The sequence below is a fragment of the Paramormyrops kingsleyae genome, chromosome 2, assembly GCF_048594095.1.
Source record: "Paramormyrops kingsleyae isolate MSU_618 chromosome 2, PKINGS_0.4, whole genome shotgun sequence".
Taxonomy (NCBI): Eukaryota; Metazoa; Chordata; class Actinopteri; order Osteoglossiformes; family Mormyridae; genus Paramormyrops; species Paramormyrops kingsleyae.
In genome coordinates, this window is record NC_132798.1 from 23,722,449 (window position 1) to 23,743,273 (window position 20,825).

The following is a 20,825-nucleotide window of genomic DNA, read 5'->3' on the forward strand; positions in this document are numbered from 1 at the left end:
ATGGCCGGCGCTCGCGGGGGGCGGGGGGCGCGCATGGCCGAGCCGGGCGGAGGTCCCCTCCTGGGGCGGGCGCTAGGGGACGGCGAACATGCACCGTGTCGCATGTGTCCTACTCGCCGGGAGACCGGCTCTCTTAGCCGACGGTGCAGCAGCGCGGAAAGGTGTCCGATACTGGCGGGGACAGGCAAGCGTCATGCAGACCCCATGGCGAAAGACGAGGCAGGAATGCGCCACAAATAAGGCACTCTAAACTTGGCGGGGGCGGGGGCTGGGTGGGGCCTGGCACCGGTATCATTCCTGTCACATGGGTACCTTCTGTATGAAGGTCCGACACGAGGTACGGCCTTTTTATAACCATGGTTACTGCTATCGTCCCCATGATGTGGTCACATGACCTGGTCTACGCAACATGAACTGTTTTCTGTTATATTTGTTTGTTTTTTTTTTTGCAAAATGGGGCTGTCATGAAAATTGTGAACGCTGTTTGGGAAGCAAAAATAAAGAACCGTAGAACTTTCCAAATATCTATATTAATTCTGTAGGAGTTATGTGTTTCTACTTATAATATCAATATTACAGTAGGTATCAGGAGATGCCAAAAAGTTGATGAAAAAAGTAAAAACCTAAAAATAATACAAAGCTGAATTACTATCAAATGTTACGTGCATACTTTTAATATATGTTTTTTTCAGAGGGTGGGTTATGGATGGTTATGAGGCGAAAATGCACCCTCTAGTGCTTAAATCATGTAATGCATGCAACATCTTGAGGCTCTATTTCGCATTGACTACAGTATGTATGTTTGCTGGTAGCAAAAACAGAGCAGCACAGAGGCTCACTGGGTAGCACTGTTGCCTCATACCTACTAGAATGAGGGCTGAAGTCTTTATTACTGCTCTCTGTATGTGTGTGGAGTGTGCATAGTTTACTTGTGCTTTCCTAATTCATGAACTGTTGTTTGGAGATTCACATTTCTTTTTTAATGCGTTTTTTAAATATATTTAAATCAAATTATGCTCTGTAAGCAGCCTTTCTCATGGAAAGACATCCAGCAGTACCCATGCAGGACTGGTCTCCGGAAAACTAAGACTGATCCACTTCCTTGAAGTGTGCTCTCTATCAAAACCACTTTAGTGCCGTAGCTTATTTTTGTCAACCATTAAATGTGATGTCCACGCGTTTCTCCTTGGCATGGAGCTATACAGATGCCCACACTTTTTGCCTCCGGCCATCAGAACCATTTTGCGTGTTCCCCCAATTAAACGGCATATTAATTACTCCCAGGCGAAGTGCAGCCAAATGGAATGCTGTGAAACTGACATTTCCCATTGGGACACAAAAGCCGCTTCATTCAGCTGCTGCTGAAATCGATCCGGAATTTTTGCAGTAGCCGGTATAGTGAGTAATACAGTAAGAATAATCTCAATAATCTGCAGGAAGAAAGGATGTTATGGCCAAGGGCTAATGGCACCCGGCAAGTAACAGGAGAGAGCAGCGGCTGGTTTAATTTACAAACCACTTCCTGTTCAAACTGAGAGGGCAAATCTTTTTGTAATGGGTACAGAGGTGAATACTTTGTTTACAATATATGGGTAATAAATCTTTAATACTGTTCCTCTGGTCTTAGAGTTTGACTACCTGTCATTATATAAATAACTGATTTTACAGACTCAATTGTGGCCCCTCACGTGGCATAAAGATTATTTTCCATCACCAAACTGAAAACTCACAGGCTACCTAATGGGGGGGGGTTTCACATTTCAAGAATGTTTAGCACCTACTCTAGTTCACTTAAAAAGATCTACTGTAGTTTGATTTTGGTCATCATTTTTATGAAACAAGTCTAAATAAAGTTGCCAAGGGTTTGCATCACTAGTATTAAATAAGAATAAATGTTAGTTTTTTCGTAGGGCTGGCCTCCATAAGTAAAGAAAAAGAAACGAAAATGAAAGTAATTTAAAACCTGAAGGGAAAAAAAAAACTTGAAACAATTACAATTAGAACATAACTGCACCTGTTTTTGTTGTGTCAAAATATATGTATTCTGACAGAAAAAAAATTCCCCTGTTTTGTTGCTCAGGGGACAACAAAGGGAGCTTCGTAATGTAAAAGCTGAGAAGAAACATCTGCCACAGACACATCATTGTTGATATGAAAGAGGGCACATGGCGAGTAGAAAAGCCGCATGCCTCCGGCTGTGGGGGGTGGGGGGCAGGGTGACAAAGGCAGTGGACAGGAAATGAAAACCGGATGACGCGGAATTGTGGGGGCTGGTAAAAGACAGAGAAACAAACTTGGGAAACCTCCATGTGTGAGACACATGTGATACCCCACACTGCACATTCAGCGACACTGGTCCAGCTTCAGGTTAAAATATCCGGGAGGGGTCCAGCTGTGGGGCCCTCCACACTGTATCAGTGGCAGGTGATACCTCAGCACCACACTAGTCTGAAGGGACCAGTGTGAGTTTTCTCTGGTGGCTGGAGTGCCAATCCTGCCACCAACCCCCAAGTCATTTCCTGTAAGTTGGAGGACCTTCTTATAGGTCTGGGGGTAGATTAATGTCATACCCAGGACAAAGCAATTGCAGGTTAAGGGCCTTGCTCAAGGGCCCAATGCAGTAGAATTACTCCGGAAGTTCACAGGATTTGAACCAGCAACCTTCCAGTTGATGGCACAGATCTCTAGCCTCAGAGCCGCCACTTCGCCGCAAACACAGAGGGTGTAATTAAATCATTCGACATTTCATACTAAGCCACGCGCAATTCAGAAAGCAGAGTCAGGCCGCTCTTAGAGAGAATGGGGTTAGGGGCCTTGCTCAAGTGCCCGAAGATTAAACCACGCTGCCAACCTTGGGATTTGATCTGGCAACCTTCTGATGACAGGCACTGAGTCCCTCACTTATATCCCACCAGATGAAAGGTAGAAAAGATTATTCAAGGATTTATCAAACAAAAAAGTTCTTTTTCTTTTTTTAGCCCTTTTACAATGTGTGGACTCTCCGGTTGTATGTAAAGTGTCATTAGCAGATGTACGAGATGCAGGCCTGTTCAGAACATGGAATCAGACAAAAACTACATTAGATGTTCTACATGTCTGGAATGAAGATGGTACCCTCAGCAAATAGAAGGCACCATGTCTATTTCTCCAGTCCCGCGCACATTTCTCCACTGAAGACATTTGTTTTGCTTCATATTTCAACAACTATAACTATGGCTGCCGATGCTGCGAGATTCTGCACTGAAGTGAAGCTACCGGCTCTTTTTTTTCAGTCAGAAATGATTCAAACAAGCCAGAGAATAAAACAGGCCATAGAGGGTAGAACATTATCGACAGTTAAAGGAAATAAACAACCTACTGTATTAGCAGGAAAATACAATTAGTCAAGCAGTATGATAGGGATATTTTGAAAGAGTTTGATGTAAAACACATTTCTGCACATTTTTAATTAGTCTTGCAGAACTGATATTTTAAAATGGGTAACCCGCACGATCCGAACGATCCTTAGGTGTTGCGCCGAAGGGCAACATGGTTCTTCAAAAGGCTTGGGCCTGCTGACATAAGCTTTTCCTGACAATTCAATAAGAAGAGCCCAAGTCTGAAATGGAGCTCTGTCAGTAAGCAATCACCATGGTGACTCCTCTCTAGGTGGGAGCCTGGAATGACTGATGAAACTGGCAGCTGACACTTGAAATTGATAAGCCTAAATGTGACCTCCTGGGGGAGGGAAATCAGGCATAAATCACAGGGGAGAGTGACGCTCTAGCAGCTCCTGCTTCAGGCCAAGGTGTCACAGGTACAGACCAATCGTGTGGAAGCGTTCTCTGGCAGCAGCTGAACTACTATGAGCAACAACCAGCTCTGCTATGTCTCAGCTAGGATAAGAGGGTCTGCTTAGATAACTAGGATAAACGCTGCATTAATGTAGCTATAAATGTGCAAGGAAGAGAAGAGCCTGTTATACTTACATGTCACTGGCGATGGAGGAGTTTCTGGACATGGACTTGGGGGACAGCTCATAATCGCTGTCGGAGCGGTATAAGAAAGATTCCCGCCGCTGGCTGTGCACGAAGTTGGCCTGGAGGATGAGCCCTGAGCCGGGACTGGCCATAGGGTCCAGGGGGCTGCGACCCGACGACGTGCCATTGTCCACGTCGAAGCTGGGGGGAGAGGGCAGGATGCGTGTGGTTAGCAGGCCCTGGAGGGCACACAGGTACACCCACTTCCCTTTCTCCACATCTGACCATTTGCTGATCTACTATTAGCTTAATGTTACACGGTTATCTAAAAATAAACATCACGATAAAAGAATAATAATAATTTTAAGTGTTAGAACTACGAATATACCACCTACTGCTAAGAGGTCCACCAATAGAGTTACTGATGTTTTAATTAAAAACAGTCGTCTAATTACCCCTTTGTACAAGAAGTACATGCGCCAGCCTCCATGTTTAAGCTGCCTGAGGGCGGCACTGGAACAAGTACCCAAAATACAGCTGCAAAAATGTCACCGATCGCACTACTTAAATACACCTAGGCCACGTAAACATGATCAAAAGTGTAAATCCAGAGAGAGTCTGGCGGGAGACACAGCATGAAAGGACAGGCTATTCCCCCCATCCGCACCCCCAACTTTGTAAGACCCAATCCTGAGCTCACTGTTGAGTAACAACCCAGTGACGGAGTAGATGGCAGTGACGGCCGGCTTACGCGGGCTTAAAGGATCACACCTGCTGCACTTATCCTTCCTGCGTGTTTTCCTGACGGGATTGCCCGGGGTGGCCCGTCACGGCCCGGGGTGGGGGGGACTCCTCAGGCCGTGACGTCGGGCCCCCTGACATCATCCCCATTACCGTCACCTCATCGGCTTTGCTCTGCTCATCCCGTAAAAACCGGCACCATTACGTTATGGGATCACGCCGTGGAGCCCGTGCCAGTGTTCCTGCGTGTTCACTGGCAGACGGTTTCATGTGGGGGCCAATGAGAGGGCCGTGCAGCGTGTCACCTGGGTGCCTGAGTAACGTAAGACGTGCAACCCCCATTAGCTTGGGGGGGTGTGCTGTTACAGACCATTGACAGCCAGATCTTAAAATTACTCTAAAAAGTCAAGGGGGGGGGGCACATTAGAGGATGTTTGGATGACAGGAAATTCTGGACAGTTCCTTGGTGATTTCTAGTGAGCGATAAGAATTAAAGACCTTTCTGAAAACTTCAGTTTGTCAGATTTCCTTGGTTTGAAGGAACACAGTCGTGCCTAAAAAGTTCCTCTCCTTCTCCCGACATCCGTCTGCTAGTCAGAGACCATTTCGTAACTTCAACAAACTACTGTAAGATAAAACAAGGGAAAATGGATAGCAGTGCCCTCCATCCAGCCTGCAGACCCCCCCAAACCTGCTTAAGTACCATTCTGCATCACAACTAAATTAGTTTTAATCTTCCCACCAGAGACACGCACCATTGTTCAAAAAATGCTTGTATTTATATGAAATTGCCCATCTTGCTCTTGTGGACTGTAATATTGGAGGGGGGTTTGTGTTCCAAGCCGGTAAAAGCCAACACAAAACTGAAATTTAGCACAGTGAGAAACTGTATAAACCATCTTAAAAGAATGTCATCAACCCAGATATATTTACAATATTTGAAGAGTGAGGGAGGGGGGAAAAGCCAGGCCTTTTTCCATTTGAAATGCTTCACACCCAGAAGGTTATGAAACTGGAAAGGCTCAAGGATGTAAAGAGGACCATCACTCACAAAATTCCGGTATATTCTGACAACACATGACCTGACCATACTAAGGAACTTTGGAATGCTCAGCTGAACAAATTCCGACTTCAGTGTCTGGCCCTGTCTAAGGGGCCACAAAATCCATTGTGGCAAAATTGAGTGCAAGTGAGGGTAGAGGAGCCATCCGGACCCAGAATTGCCGGTTCTCTCCCAGAGGCCATATTGTGTGACCCTAGCGATCGGCATTACATCCTCCTGACTCAGACTATGCTCCATGCATTATAGATGATATCCCTCCTGCCTGAACCTTTTCGCTAGGTGAAACCCATCCTCACAGCCGGTCTCGGCTGTCCCATGCTGCTGGTTTGGGGGGGGGGATGTGGCCAATAGGGGCTTATAATGGCACCAGTAATGAGGTTGTCAGGAAGTGGGGATCGCAACTGAAAGGTCAATTGAAACTACTACTTTAACCAGGAATAAATCAGTCAGGAAAGCATGAAATGCAGAACTCTGCAGTTGCTCTGGGCAATGGGCCGGCCATAGAACAGCAGTTTGTGGATTTCATTAGACAAACTGTGCCTGTGTAGTGGCACAGCTCAGACATTCTTTGTCTGAACCAGGAAAAATGACAGCTCTCTAAAGGGCAGCCCCCCAGTCAGGGGTCTCACCTGATAAGGCATTAACATCTGCTCCCGAACAGGCCGCATTACAGCAACCCAGTAAGCTGATTACATTACATGCTAATTCATCTCATAGTAAAGTGTGTACAGTATATGACGGTAACAATGTATTTGTAACAACATATTATGTAATAATGTCGCATTATGTAATAATTCAAAAGAATGTAACAAAAACAATAATAGTAATAATAATAATATTAATAGTAATAATAATAATAATAGGGTAAGGTTGCAGTGTTAAATTATAAATTAGTAATATTTTGTCATTACATAGTGTGGTGTTACACAGTGAATGACAATGCATTATGTAATAACATCGCATTATGTGATGAAAATTTGTTACATTTTGTGAAGTTGTTACATAATGCAGCATTATTACATAATGCATTGTAACGGTATCAATTCATACGTCAACAGAACTACTCACACTAATGTTGAAATGAAATAAGGTGAAATATGAAAAGCATGTGGTTTTGGGCCTGTTGGATTTTGGAGCATTTTACAGTGGAAATTTTGTTTTGTTTGTTTGTTTGTTTTTAAGTAGTTTTCTTCCAAATTAATTCACATTTTCCTTCATGTTATGTAATGTTATGGAAATACCACACATGCTTCCACAGCAATTAAGGCCATAGGCACCAGTTTATCAGACAGGAATCTCCCCTCTCCCTCATTATCCATTCTGAGTGAAAGGTTGGAGTTACCAGACGAACTAGCTGGACATTTTCAGAAGGAGAAACCAAAGGTGGAGGGAAATGGCCAAGAGAAAGTTAATCACACCACTGGGTCTCTCCTCCTCCACTTTATCAGCAATGACATGATCAGCATCCATCCAAGGTAAGATGCTGCAAAACTGAAGCACTTCTTTGCCCTGTATCTGAAGCCAAGTCAACACTAGGCATCAAAGTGCCCTTTCTGTCCATTAGCCGAAACGGTAACTGCACATAGATCCTCTACTGTGATAATTGACCAGATAACGGCGTACTGTACTCAGACATACTCATTTTTTGTTGGCATGCTTCATATTCCATATCTGAATATTAACTGAATATATTTAGACATCTAGCCATGTCTGCTTATTTCTATGCCGCTTACATATTCCTGAGCTATACGTCCCACGGCAGCCAGTGAGATGTGCCCAAACCCCCAGTTGCCCCATAGTTCTTCTGCCTGGGGCTCAGAAGTACAGCAAACTACCCCCCCTAGCTCACAAAAAAATGCCAAAACTGAAAGATTTGACTGCTGCTATAAGCTCTCCCGGGCATGTTTGGTGTCTGTCTGGAACTTTCCCCAGACAGAGACTGCAAAAGATTGCAACCCTTGATATTACTATGCATGCACTGCATAACCGAGAAGGTCAGCCTCCAGTCCTAAGGGGGGGGTGGGGGCACATCATTCCAAATACCGAAGGGTGATTGAAGCTCAGTTCAACACCCAGAGCGCTACATTACATGCTAATGCCAACACAGGCTGGTCAGTGGGCCTCATCATGGTTAACCTCCCTTAATCACTGGCACTTACACTGGGATACTCACTGTCCCACCAACTTTTGGGTAATATTGTACCGTTGCTACCATAATCGACAGTATGGAATCTGGAATCTCAGGCGGCAGCTGGATAACTGAAGCTGGGCCTTAGCCGTCACATTGGCCAGCGTGATTCACACAAAAGGGGTGGGGGGGGGGGTTATTTTTGAAATGTGGTGCAGATTCATGCGAGTGAGGAGGGGGAGCAGAGACCACGGCTGCTCGGCATAGTGCCCTTGGTCCAGTTCTCCAGAGGTCATCAGAATGCACAAAGCACTGGCAGAAGGGTTTGAATGTACAAACCCAAAGAGTCCAGTTCCTCAACCAGTATACATGTCTATAAAACGGCTAATGAAAACACTAAAGCCTGTATCAAGCCCTCAATCAGCACCTTGATCTCCTGGAGAAATACTGGACAAAAAACATCTCACATTCAGCGAGCGTGTTTATAGCCACCTCGAGGACTTCAAGTGGTCACATTTCCAAAAATGCTGGACCTTTCCCTATACTTGGCATAAATGGGATCTGACAGCTGAGTGGATTATTAGACGTGACATCAGGAGCAGGACACAAGGGCCGCTGCCCTGCCCAGTGGCCTTGGGGACGGTTTTGCCGCTGAAGAAGTGGCTGTCAGCTTCAGACCATCTAACACCGACCCCATGCAAACAGCACAGCACTAAAATGGTCAGAGTATCAGCTTAATACATCCATAAGTCCCATGGCCAAAGACAAATACACAACACAACAGAATGTACCTGAAAACCATAATAAGTGGGCTGACACTTAAGAAACTGGACCAGAAGTATGAGTCTTGAGTAACCTCTGACATAGACCTTGCTCACACCTCTACACATCTCTCATAGATTCAAAGCAGCGTTATAAAAAGAGAAAACGATCCTGCAGATTATCTAAGCAGCTTTATAACTTTAGAAAAGCTGCCCACAGAGGCACTAAAGAAGTAACAGCCCCCACGACAGTGGCTGACGAGAACACAGCACATCCAGTGCAGCCTTAACTGTGGATCACATGACATCCAGTGACATCCTGCTCACTGCCTACTCTGGGTAGCTGATGCGTCGTACCTTAGATAACTATGACCCTCCCCACCCCGTTTCTCAGGCTGTCTTTGTTTGTATCGGGGAGAATTCGAACCATTACGTCCCACAGGCCAGCCCCTCCCTGGAGGATTTACAAACACAGCTAAATTTTCCACGATGATGTGGTGTTTTGCCCAAATTCAAACGATTTTCCATTTCTGGATGCATAATAATGAGAATTAAAAATGGAAGATTCTTAAAAAAATAGATGGGACAAATTACAACATAAAGTAAAAAAAAAAAAAAGTAATTCTCTTGTTCAGTCAACTATTGCTTTTCACTTGATTAAATTCATGCATTATCATACACATACTCGCACACACACACACACACACAAACACACATATACATACACATAAATACACACACACACAAATCAGTTTAGAGAATAATGAGTAAACAAAGGTTTTCTCTATATGTATATATATACATGGGCACATACACATATACAGATACACAGATACACTCAGATGCCCCTTTATTAGGTACAGCTCCTTGTTAACACCAACAGGCTGTTCCTTCAGAGAATCGTGTGGCTGCAATTGAATACCTACAGCATGCAGACAGGGTCAAGAGGTTCAGTTACGGTTCAATAAAGCTTCAGAATGGGCAAAATGCATGATCTAAGCGATTCTGAATGAGTTACGATTATTGGTGCCAGACGTGGTGGTTCCATCGTTTGAGAAACAGCCTCCGTCAGGGGGATTTTCACACACTACAGTGTCCTACAGTTTACAGAGAATGATGTGATGAGCAAGAAACATCCAGTCAGCAGCACTTCTAAGGGAAAACCACCTTGGTAATGGTCAACAGAAATGAGAAAATTGCAAAAATGACATGGATCAAACTCCATAAAGTAAGATTCCAAGCGTTGAATTTATGCCTTTAAGAATTCAAGCTGTAGGCAAAATATTAACGTTACCCAGTCCTACGAGGCAGGCGGCCACTGATTGTGTGCACATATTTATTCGGGAAAAGCTTCTCTGTTTATAAAGGAATGCTTATTTTAGGTATTAACAAAGACAAGTGTTGCCAGTCCGAGCAGGAATGTTGCTATTCCGATGTCAGAAGTCTTTGCACTGCAGACTAAGAATATGGAGACACAACAGAGAAGCGTGTGCTGGGTCTACCTCCAAGGCTGCTGCTGTATTTATGAAGAACATTAGTGTGTTGACACTATGGTGACAGCTTTCTTATGCTTCTCGCACACAGCTATCCCTGAGCTAAGCCAAGGACAGTGGGAGGAAACATCCACAACTCTCTGACTGCTCCCATTTGTTGCAAAATCTACCACATTCAGTCCAGTGCAGCCCAACTTCCTGTCCAGAAAGTAATGTACATGAACCGAAACGTACAAAGATGTAACAAAACCTTTAGTGTAAAAGAAGAAAAAAAAATGTTGAATTAATTATTCAACTTCAAAATTTGAATGACTTCATCTTGATAAATAGTTTTTTTTCTCACCATATATTGGTCAATCAGCATCTGTTTCGCATTAACATTGTGTTTACTTAGAATCCTTGAGAAACATTTTGGTCATTTTCCCACCTCAGTGACAGAAAAGCAAATCTGGTGAAGGTGCAACAGCGTGCAACCAAGGGCACTACTTCTAGTGGTCCAGAAATGACTTGGCCTCTTCAGAGTCGCCGACTAAAAAGTTATTCGGGGGGGTGAATTTCACTCTCCGGGCCACTGGCTCCTCTCAGAACATGATTAGCCCAAACAGTAATGGGCATGAATAAAGGCTCAACCTGGAAAGTGATGTTCCTCATGATGGAGAACAAGGTGAAGCCGTCAACCGTGAGTGTTTTTTTGTTACCAGGCTGATAACACACATAACAGACTGATAATGAATTAGTTTACTGGACAATAAATAAAAATAAGAATGCACTGTTGCCCTTAAATAATCTTTTGATTCCCAATGTAAGGGAGGTGCACCATTAACACAGCTGTTTCGCGTATGCCACACAAGACGCACCAACAATGTACCCGACTTGTACCGGTGGCGTTTGCTATTGTCGTAGTGCACACACAGCACCGTCATGGACTCAGGCTACGCGTGTACTACAGCACTGCACTGACAGCTCACTGGATCTCCACCAAGATCGTGCTGAGCCAGTGCACAAACGTGTGCCAGAACTGGACAGCGAGTGAGAGTGGGGATGAGGAGAAACGGGCTGGGGAGAGATAGCAGATGGAGTGATAGATAGAAGGAAAAAGAGCAAAAGACAGCAGGATAAAAAAGAAAGAGGGAAGAGGAGGACAGAACTGATTATTATATATATATATCAGTAACTAGGTTATTCTTTCAAAAGACTTTTTTACCTTTATGTCAAACTAGCTACAATTTTTTGACATTCATGCTAAACAAGTTTCATACAACTTTAAATGACATTCGTAGTCAGAAAGGAGAGCATGAGTGTCAGGAAGCTGAGGAAGAGAAGCGTTATTTACCAGATCCCTTCCATATTCCTCAGAGAGCTGGTGGAGCGGGAGCGCGGTTTCATCACGATACTCATTCTGGACACGGCTCTCTCACACCTCTCCCCGGTCGGCTGATGTCCTCACTGTTTTAGTCCTCCTGGGCTACAGTCCTGATCCACATGCCACTGGTCGCCACGGACAGGCTCTCGCACGTCCCGTGATGAGACCCCGGCGCAGAGAGCCCTATTCCCTGATCTGTCGCTCCCTCTTGGTTCTTTCCCAGCAGCTTCTACTTAGGAATGTGCCCGCAGGGCTCCGGAAAGGCAGGTTGCGACCACGTGAGTCGAGTCAGGGAGGTTTTCACCAGCCAAGCAGCTCGGCATCCAACACCACTAACAGTCTAGAAAGTAGAAGCACCCATGTGTCTGTGTGTGTGTGTGTGTGTGTGTGCGAGCAGGTGTGTCTGTGTGTGTCTGTGTGTGCGAGCAGGTGTGTCTGTGTGTGTGTCTGTGTGATCGAGCGGGTCGAGGGATCTCACTGTTACATATCCAGTCAGGAGTTCCTGACTGGGCAGGGTCTAGAAGCAGCAGGGAAGGTGGGGGTGGGTGGTGGGAGTGACAAGGAGAGGGAGAGAATCATATAACAACAGACTGACAGAGAGAAGGGAAGAGAGAGAGAGAGAGAGAGAGAGAGAGAGAAGAAAGACAGTGAGAGGAAAAAAGAGACAGACTGACAGAGAGAAGGGGAGTGAGATAGATAGAGAGAAAAGACAGTGAGAGGAAAAAAGAGACAGACTGACAGAGAGAAGGGGAGCGAGAAAGAAAGACAGTGAGAGGTGAGAGGAAAAAAGAAACAGACTGATAGAGAGAGGAAGAGGGACTATCACACCAATGAGTCAAGGACGCTTAGGGATAAAAAGAGTTTGCAGGCCTGCTATGCACATTACCCCGGGAATCCCATGGCACATAATGCATTTGTGAATACAGGATTCATCCTGGTGCTGCGGGGAGAAGCACTTAGGGATGCTGAAGAAAAACTTCCAAGAATGTGCTTCAATGGAATGTAAGGAGGACAAATGCATGACAAGATCCCCATGTGAACAACTGGAATGCTTCAGAGATAATTACAGGAGATCTTATTGCTGTTTATGTGACACAAATGGGCCGAAATGGTCAATGCATGTTATTTTCAGCCACCTACACTTTCAGGATTAATATGAGCTGCACTTTAAATCCTAGTCTATGGTCTGTCTAAACGCAATAAAATAAACCTAGAAGCAAAGTGAATTTCATGTTCTTTTGTTCAGAGCGTCAGAACGTTTTACAGAAAAGGTGCTGACACCAATAGAAACTGAATCTTGCTGAGCCTGCATGGTCATTACAGAAAAGTCTTCAGGAATTATACAACTAATCCACTGCTGTAGTGCTACAGAGACAGGAAATCACATCCTACCCAAAGACTAAGGACACCGATAGTACGGCTGTGGCTTTTTAGGACAAAACAAAGGCAGAGTGCAGTGCGGGGGAAGGAAGACACTTCTATGCTGCTGACTACAAAGTGACCTCACATTAGCGCAGAGTCCGCCTGGTCACAGCCTTTCGGCTCCTGTGACATGCAGCAGTCCTGGCCAGAGATAAGCAGCAGTTTTTCTGATGAGGTGAACACATACACAACACCAAACCTATTAGTGCAGAAACCAACACAGCAATGCTCTGCTTTCATTTTGAGATATCAGGCTAGAATATAAATTGTTCGATCAATTAATAAATCACTGCTGATGTTTCCCAACACAATCGGTAAATTTCAATGATGTGCAATTACTGCAAACTTTCCCGCTCTATCAAAGTAAAAAGTTTTTTTTCAACAATAACTGTCACACACAACAGCTGCATGAAGTGTCATTTTACATTCAGGATCCTAGTGGAAATCTCTATTGTTCCACAGTGACTTATTTGGCAGTAAATTCTGCTGCTGAGTGAAAGAAGCAGTTGGGCTTGTCCTGATGATAGGCCTACATGCTCGAAGATCCTCCCTCTACACGGGGCAGAAGGCCTTTAGGATCTGAGCCACTGTGTGGAGAATCATCTCCAACACAGTGACAATCACCACACACTTACTGAGAAAAAATGGAATTTTTTAAGTACACAATTGAGCTCTTGCTAAGAAAACTTACACCAGTGATACCAGGCCAGTTGAGAACATATCTGAAATAAAAACTATGTTCCTATTGTGTTTATATCTTGTGTCTAGTCCATTTGCTTTATGAAGTTCTTATAAACCTCAGAGATTGAACTTTTTTCCCTAACTGTTGGGCCTTCAGGCCAAGGAGTAGTGTCAAAATAATAATAATAATAATAAATCAACACATAAATAACAGATGAGTGAATAAACAAACAAAAAAGTCACTCATATAAATAACTATATAAATACTACTTTGGCCTCAAACTATGAACACGCGAATCGGTCTTGCTTGGATTTATTCTGCTTAGCAGAACTGTGCAAATATAATATCAGGATGGCAGAAAGAGCAGGCCAATGTTTTATTTACAAACAGCTGTTCCTCCTGTATGTCGCGGAAGGTTACGGTGTCTCTGTGCGTCTGTGCGGGCCGTCAGCACATTTCCAGGGAATCCAGGTGAGAGTGTAGCTGCCAGAAAAGGCGTTTCCATGCAGAACAGCACTAGAAACTCTCAGCAGGCACGGAAATTAAACAGCATATCTGAAAGAAGGGGGAAAAACATCACGGTTCCCAAATCCTTCTTGACAATCGTTTTCTTAAATATGAGAGCCAAAATGGAAGTATTTGTGTTTATCTTGCACTCTACGTGTAATGCCGCTGACTAACGCAGTTTTCAGTGATTTGCAAAGTAGTACCTCTGAGTGACATGCATTTCGGTTTAAGCGCAACTAACCAGTTAAACTGAACGCTGGTTAGAGAAACTTCGTAAATTATTAATTATTTCCACACCCCGTTCTTATTAACTGATGTTAAAAAATTAGTAAAGACCGCATAGTCTTCCAGTACATCTTCTGATGTCTCTCACATAAACCAGCAACCAGAAAATCGATTTACAGCATGGTAAAAATTACTGGAATTTCTCTTAGCGGTATGGTATTTTTTACTGTTTTATCGACAGTAATCGAACGACCAGTCACCATGTATCACAATTACTGTTAACTGCGCCTCTTTCTGCAACTGACCGAGAAATAAAGAGTGAAGCGGCTTAGCGCATAAGCGGCAGACGTGGGAGCGCAGCCCCGAAAGGCGGCGCCAGGCTCCCAGCTACGTCAATGCCATGAAGCCGAGACGCTAATCCCTCCTGCCGTCAGTCCGGGAGGCCGGCCAACACGCCCGGCGCTGACGAAGCTGCCCTTTACGCTTTCGTTTGTTCATTTGCTAAGCGCTGCCTTTCAAAGCAACTTACGGATCAGCGCGTACAATATGCGGATTAGGCAGGCAAAGAACACAAGTACGAAATCAGCAAGTACGAGGTTGTGCCGATACTTAAACATTAGTATAAACTTCCACGTAAATTGCCTCAAATCTCCGGGATTAGGGGGCTTAATCCCACCTCTGCTCTGCGTCTAAGGGGTTTGCATGCCATTCTCCGCAGCACGCAGACATGTAGTTAGGGATCTTTAAATTAGTGGCCAAAATTATATAAACACTTCCGATTATTAGAGATTGCAGAACTTCATTCCAAGTAATCCAGTTACTTTTAAAATCGTCCAATGTATGTTTGTAAACATTCTTTGATTGTTTATAAACATTACCGCCAATAATTTTTAAGGCGCAATGCCAAAAACGTTATGTTTTTCTTATATTTTGGCCACTAATGTACCCATACAGTGTGGCCTGCCCCCTCACCCATGGTGTAACTCCAGCCGTGTGCCCTGTGCCGCCTATGATCTGCTCAAGGCCACCCGCGACCCTGGTCAGTACGAGTGGTTAGAAGATCGATAGATGGATGGATTCCAATAAAATAAAATAAATATTGGTGGGAAATATCCTGAAAATAAAAGACAAAATCAATTAATGTTTAGACTAAAAATATATATTTTAATTATAGAAGATCACAAATAAAATTGCAATATACTTTCAGGATTTTTTTTTTTTTTTAATCTCCACGTGCGTGTCGCCGCAAATATTTAAATATTGTTTCCTTAAGGTTAGACCACCAATTAACTGTGATTTCTCTGAAGGATTTTATAACGTTATATCTGTTATTATTTACTGGTGGACGGCCAAGGATTATGAGCATTATATGTTACTTCGTCCCGACTCAGATACCGAGAGTGCGGTAAATGGCACGTACGTCATTACGGTCAGTTATAGGTTATATTTTGTTAAGGTTGACAAGCACGCAGCATGAATTCCCTGCTTAATTGCATTTGGCATCCGTTATGTTGAGTATACTTTTTTTTTTTTTTTTTTTGAGGAAAAACGGGATATACACATATAGTGCACCGGTGCACGGCTGTGTTGTGTGTATATGTTTAAAAGAATAAGATCGGCACATAAACAAAACCATACTCAGCCCTGCTCCTACCTTAAAGAAGTTCTATTGTATTTAACATTATCGCCACCTTGCGTTCAAACTATTTCTACCGTTTAAGCATCTGAGTTTTACAACTTGTATGAAACTTAATCATACACATTTTCATGTTCACGGAAATTCATCAGACGAAACATTCAGCCACAATATGTTACTTAATATCGCCCATGTTTTGCCACAAATTGCTGAACACAACATCACTTGTATCATTTGTTGTGGAACAGTGCATTGAATTTACATGTACATCATTTACAATTCCAAAATAAGCTTATACTTTGGAAATTCGATCCATTAAAATGTACACATATTTCAAAATCTGTCTTTAGCTTTATATATGGTTTTATTATGCTCCAAGTAGCATATACGAAATCATCAATGAATAAAAAGACAGTATAAAAATGAAGAGAAAATAAATCGACACTGAAAGGCCTCTACTCAGATACCACAAATGAAGCACAATTGATCTGTTTTCCACAATCTGGTACAGAATGTGTTACTATGAAATTGTGACCTATTGCCACAAGGATGGCTGATGTCCTGGATGGGATGCCGGTCCATCACTGGGCACACAATACCACACAGAGTCCCTATGAGCAATTTAGGAACATCAAAGCATCAACCCATGTTCTAGGAAAACCCACACTAACAGGGGAAAATCAGCTACACAAACTTAACCAGGATTTATAGTAATACTTTTAACCTCTATATTTTGGACAATTCAGTTACATGGCAGATAGAAGCCCACCAGCAAATGTTGCAGTAAATCCTCGAAATCCATCCCCTTAGCTGAGATGCTTCCCATGAAAATTAAATATAAAAATATTTCAGGAATGTCTCCTTTAGAAATACTCATATGCTCATGCAGTCCAATTTTAGGGCGCACATATTGGTATTAATCGACAGGACAGTTGACGAGCGAATCAGAGAACAGTCACATGGTGGTTTGCAGAAATGGTTTTGACACTTCAACAAAACTATTTCACAGTACATAGCCATGTCCTGTCTTGCTTAGTCATTTCCTTCCTTCTTTGTCGGGTAGAATTTTTGCTGGATCCTTTACATTCAATCTGCATTCTCAACCCTTATCTGTTTTGACAGATTTTAGCTGACTGGCAATTTTCACGTTTTCTTTTAAATTAATTTCATATGTTTTATTTATGCCAATATGCCCAAACTTCAGAGTAAACACCTCTCTAAAGGCTCTAAGTTTACAACTGTTAATTATGGGATTTCTGTGCAGCACTCGGGTCTGAAATGCAATTTCCTCTGAACAGCAAATGCTTTTGCAGTCACACTATCCCACAACTACTCAGCATACTGAAACAGAACATCTCATTTGATCTGTTGACACTACAAATAGCAGCTTAGGCCCTAAGAACACCTCGTAAGCCCTTTAACTTCTAGAAGCTTCTGCCATTAAAACACATCTGCGAAATATCCCACATCGCCTTTGCTGCTCAAACAACTGGCCCCAAATGATTAGCGGTCATTAGCATCCAAAGTGTTAAACTGTCTCCAAACCTGAGGTTTTCACCATGAAGAGTAGATGTGGGGTAAGGATTGGGATTGGGAGAGCCCAGGGCCCGCAATCAAACCAAACCATATATAATGTTAACTCCAGGAAGAACATTAACAAGCATTACAATAAATTTTGCTGATAACAAAATTGCTGAGGAGCAGCCTGGACATCCATCCACTTCTTAGACCATATACCTGTTTGTGGTGTCAGCTATCCTTGTACATACTTGCATGTTTAATTTTGATAAATGTTTTTTTTTTTTAGTTTCAATAAAAAAATTAATAGAAACACTACGACAGTTCGATTAAGAAATGTCACTATTTCTAAAAGATAGTGGTTGTCCCACTGTCATACTGCTCTTTCAAAAACAAGACATTAAATATCATTTATTTATGGTTTTTAATATGCATATTTACAAAGACATGTAAATAATTAGATTTTTATATTGGCCTAGCAGCCCAATGCATCTTCCAGGCAGAGTAATGTTGCACGGCTCTGCAGTCACTCTTGAGTTCCCTTATTCGAGCTGTCTGTCAGCACAGCAACACTCTCACAGAGCCGGCGATAATCTTCAGGGCGAGCAGGAACAGGCGGTACTTAAAGCATACAGACTGGGTCAGACGGACTGCAGCCTGGCCGCGTACCTGTAGCACCGCATGAGGAGCCTCCTCTTCCTGGCCCTGGCAGAGGCAGCCAGGTGCTGCAGCTGCTGCTCCATCGCATCCATCGGCGAGACGGGGGAGGTGGAGCGGGAAGCCCGTTCTGCCACCGTGCAGCGGGCTGCTCTGCCCCAGCCTCACAGCTTCCTGCTTCTCACTTGCGCGAGTCACAGTCCATACAGAATGGTTTCATTCCCATGGGCTGACGTTCTCCCCAAAAGACTCGATTCTGCGTGCACGATTCTTTCAGCCCAGTTACTCAATGCAAAGCTTTCTTCTTTCTTTCTCTTCTTCCCTTCCTTCCTTCCTTCCTTCCCACTAACTGATTTCGAAGTGACTCATATGTTTTTGCATGCACACAAACGTCAAATAAGACTTGATGTCAACAGCACGGCTTCAGCACCGCTTCTGCCTGGTACTCAGTGGCAGGCGAATGCAGTGGACTGACACAGTGTCCCTGGAGCCGGGCCCAGAAGATCTCTCATTTCAGGCCATTCCGCCGGTTGCGTTAAGCACATTAGGGGTTATGTGACTGACAGTTAGGGTCAGTCAGTTAGATCTGCAGCTTAATCTGCCTTGGAGATTCACCTGTCCAAATACGGGATACATGTCCGCTGGTTCACCTCACCAGGAGAAGGGCATTAATCCAACACCGCCTTCCATTCCTTGAAGGAAAAGGACAGGTACATAGGAGAACTGAGAAAACCTCACACTTACTGTAGGGAAGACCCTAGGCAAGATTAGACAGGGAGCTTGCGGGCAAGCTATTCCAATGTGACCTCAGACGTGTCCTAGAATAACGTCAGTGTGGTCTTAACTGATTAGTATGCCAGAAGTTGAGTGGTTCTACAGAAAATAAGCCAAACTGAGCTGCATAGGTCCGCTCATTTCTGACTGGAAGCGGAAGGTTTGAACTGTACAGAGTAATAACATGACGTGACAAATAAAATTGTCCTATGCAGGGTCCAGAACCATTTGGCACAAGTCAGGGAATAACCCAGGATGGGGCACCAATACATTACAGTCCATTCTCACCTGCGGACAATTCAGCAACTCCACCTCAACATGTTTTTGGATGGGGGAGGATTTGGAGAGCCTTGAGGAAATCCCATGACGATATGGGAAGAACATGCAAACTCCACACACATTGAGCCACAACAGAGACTCGAACCCTGGTCCCAGACAGTGCTAACCACTGCGCCACTAAGTTGCCCCCACAAATATAACAAACTACTGTAATAAATGTTACAGCAAACATTTTATGGTTTTGATGGAATCCCAAACCTTTCACATACATGGCACACATGGGTGTTTTTCGTAAAGCAATCCTGCTAATAATTAACTGGTTAATGATGAGGTTCCATTATTAACTGCCCCGTTGCAAAGATTTTCAGCATCTAAGAGCAGTAAACGTAAGCATAAGTAGGTTTTAAAGATCCTTGCTGTTGGATCCCTTGGTTATGAGGGAAGCAATTGACATCCGTTACCAGCAAACTGTATAGATCTTAGCAGATGGGCTGCTCTTTCAATCGACCCTCTGCTGGGAGATCTAAGCTGCACTGGTGGATACATTAACCATGGTGCTTCATAATGGACATCCTTTCTTAACCCAGGATAATGCTAGTATCTATTGATCTCTAAATATGTTTTTTTTTTTTTATTTAGAAAGTATACCGAGGGAAATGCTAAGCACCTTCAAAGCGTCTGATAATTTACTTTTAAAGCCTTATTCAGAGCTTTTCAGAGCATTTTCTGAACGTAATAAATGGATAGTATAATACATGGAATACTAAGAGGAAGACTAAGATGAACTATTTATATCACCAATGAAAAACAAGACGTTAAAAAAGCAAGATTGTTTCTTTTAATGTTACATCACTCAATAATGTTACATCACTGACTGTTATACTGTATGCTTGTTTTCTTCGCTTACAGTGGAAGCTGATACATATGTAGCGCAGCAGCTAAATTCTCCAGCCTTAAGCTGTATTATGCTAGTCTGGCACAACGCCGAATATTCCAGACACTGACAACCCTATGCGATTTAACCTTGTGTTAGTGAAACTCTCATGCATCAGTCAAGCAGAAACCTTTATAGTTATTCTTCATTGCCCTCTAGAGGTAAACTATGCCTGAGTGAACAGGGACCAGAAGGCTGGACTAAGGCTATACACAATGTGATCTATCTACCTTTGAGGAACACATTTAAGCAGCTGCAAGCCTCCCATTACCTGTCAGAAGATAATCACATACAGTGTGGACTTTGGTCATTTCAATAACAGGCCCAGCTGGATCTGAGATATTTCCATCCCTCTGCATCTCTGAGACAAACATTTATGGATCACAGAGTCTTCCCAAAGCTCAATGAGTACTTCCCTGAAGGTAAAGAAAAAGGGAATGTTCTGTAGCACATCTCCTCTTCCCTTCAAATATATTCTGAAATATACCTACACTTGCAGTCTAAAATCTGCCATGATATTTGGCAAATTCATTCTGTATATGCTGAAAATGTATATGTGCTATTCATTTTTATTTGTATTACATTCCTTAGCGGGAATGTGAGTTTGTGGGACCCTCTCTCACGGCCATGTACGCACTCCCAACCTATAGGCCATTGCTTCTTGAGTTCGATTTCTTGAGTAG

The 20,825-nt window shown here is 43.4% G+C and overlaps 1 protein-coding gene across 11 annotated transcripts in view; it reads right to left on the reverse strand.

Moving 5' to 3' along the window:
- pde4d (phosphodiesterase 4D, cAMP-specific) overlaps positions 1-20,825 on the reverse strand; it is a 293,242-nt gene that overhangs the window by 33,519 nt on the left and 238,898 nt on the right. For 9 of the 11 annotated variants that reach the window (XM_072708295.1, XM_072708284.1, XM_023802838.2 and 6 more), the window contains one exon: positions 3,969-4,160. In XM_072708295.1, coding sequence (XP_072564396.1) covers positions 3,969-4,160 — 192 coding nt within the window. Of the gene's footprint in view, positions 1-3,968; positions 4,161-11,478; positions 12,012-18,167; positions 18,842-20,825 lie in introns of those variants that run through there. The other 2 variants (XM_023802844.2, XM_023802845.2) reach the window with 2 other exon arrangements.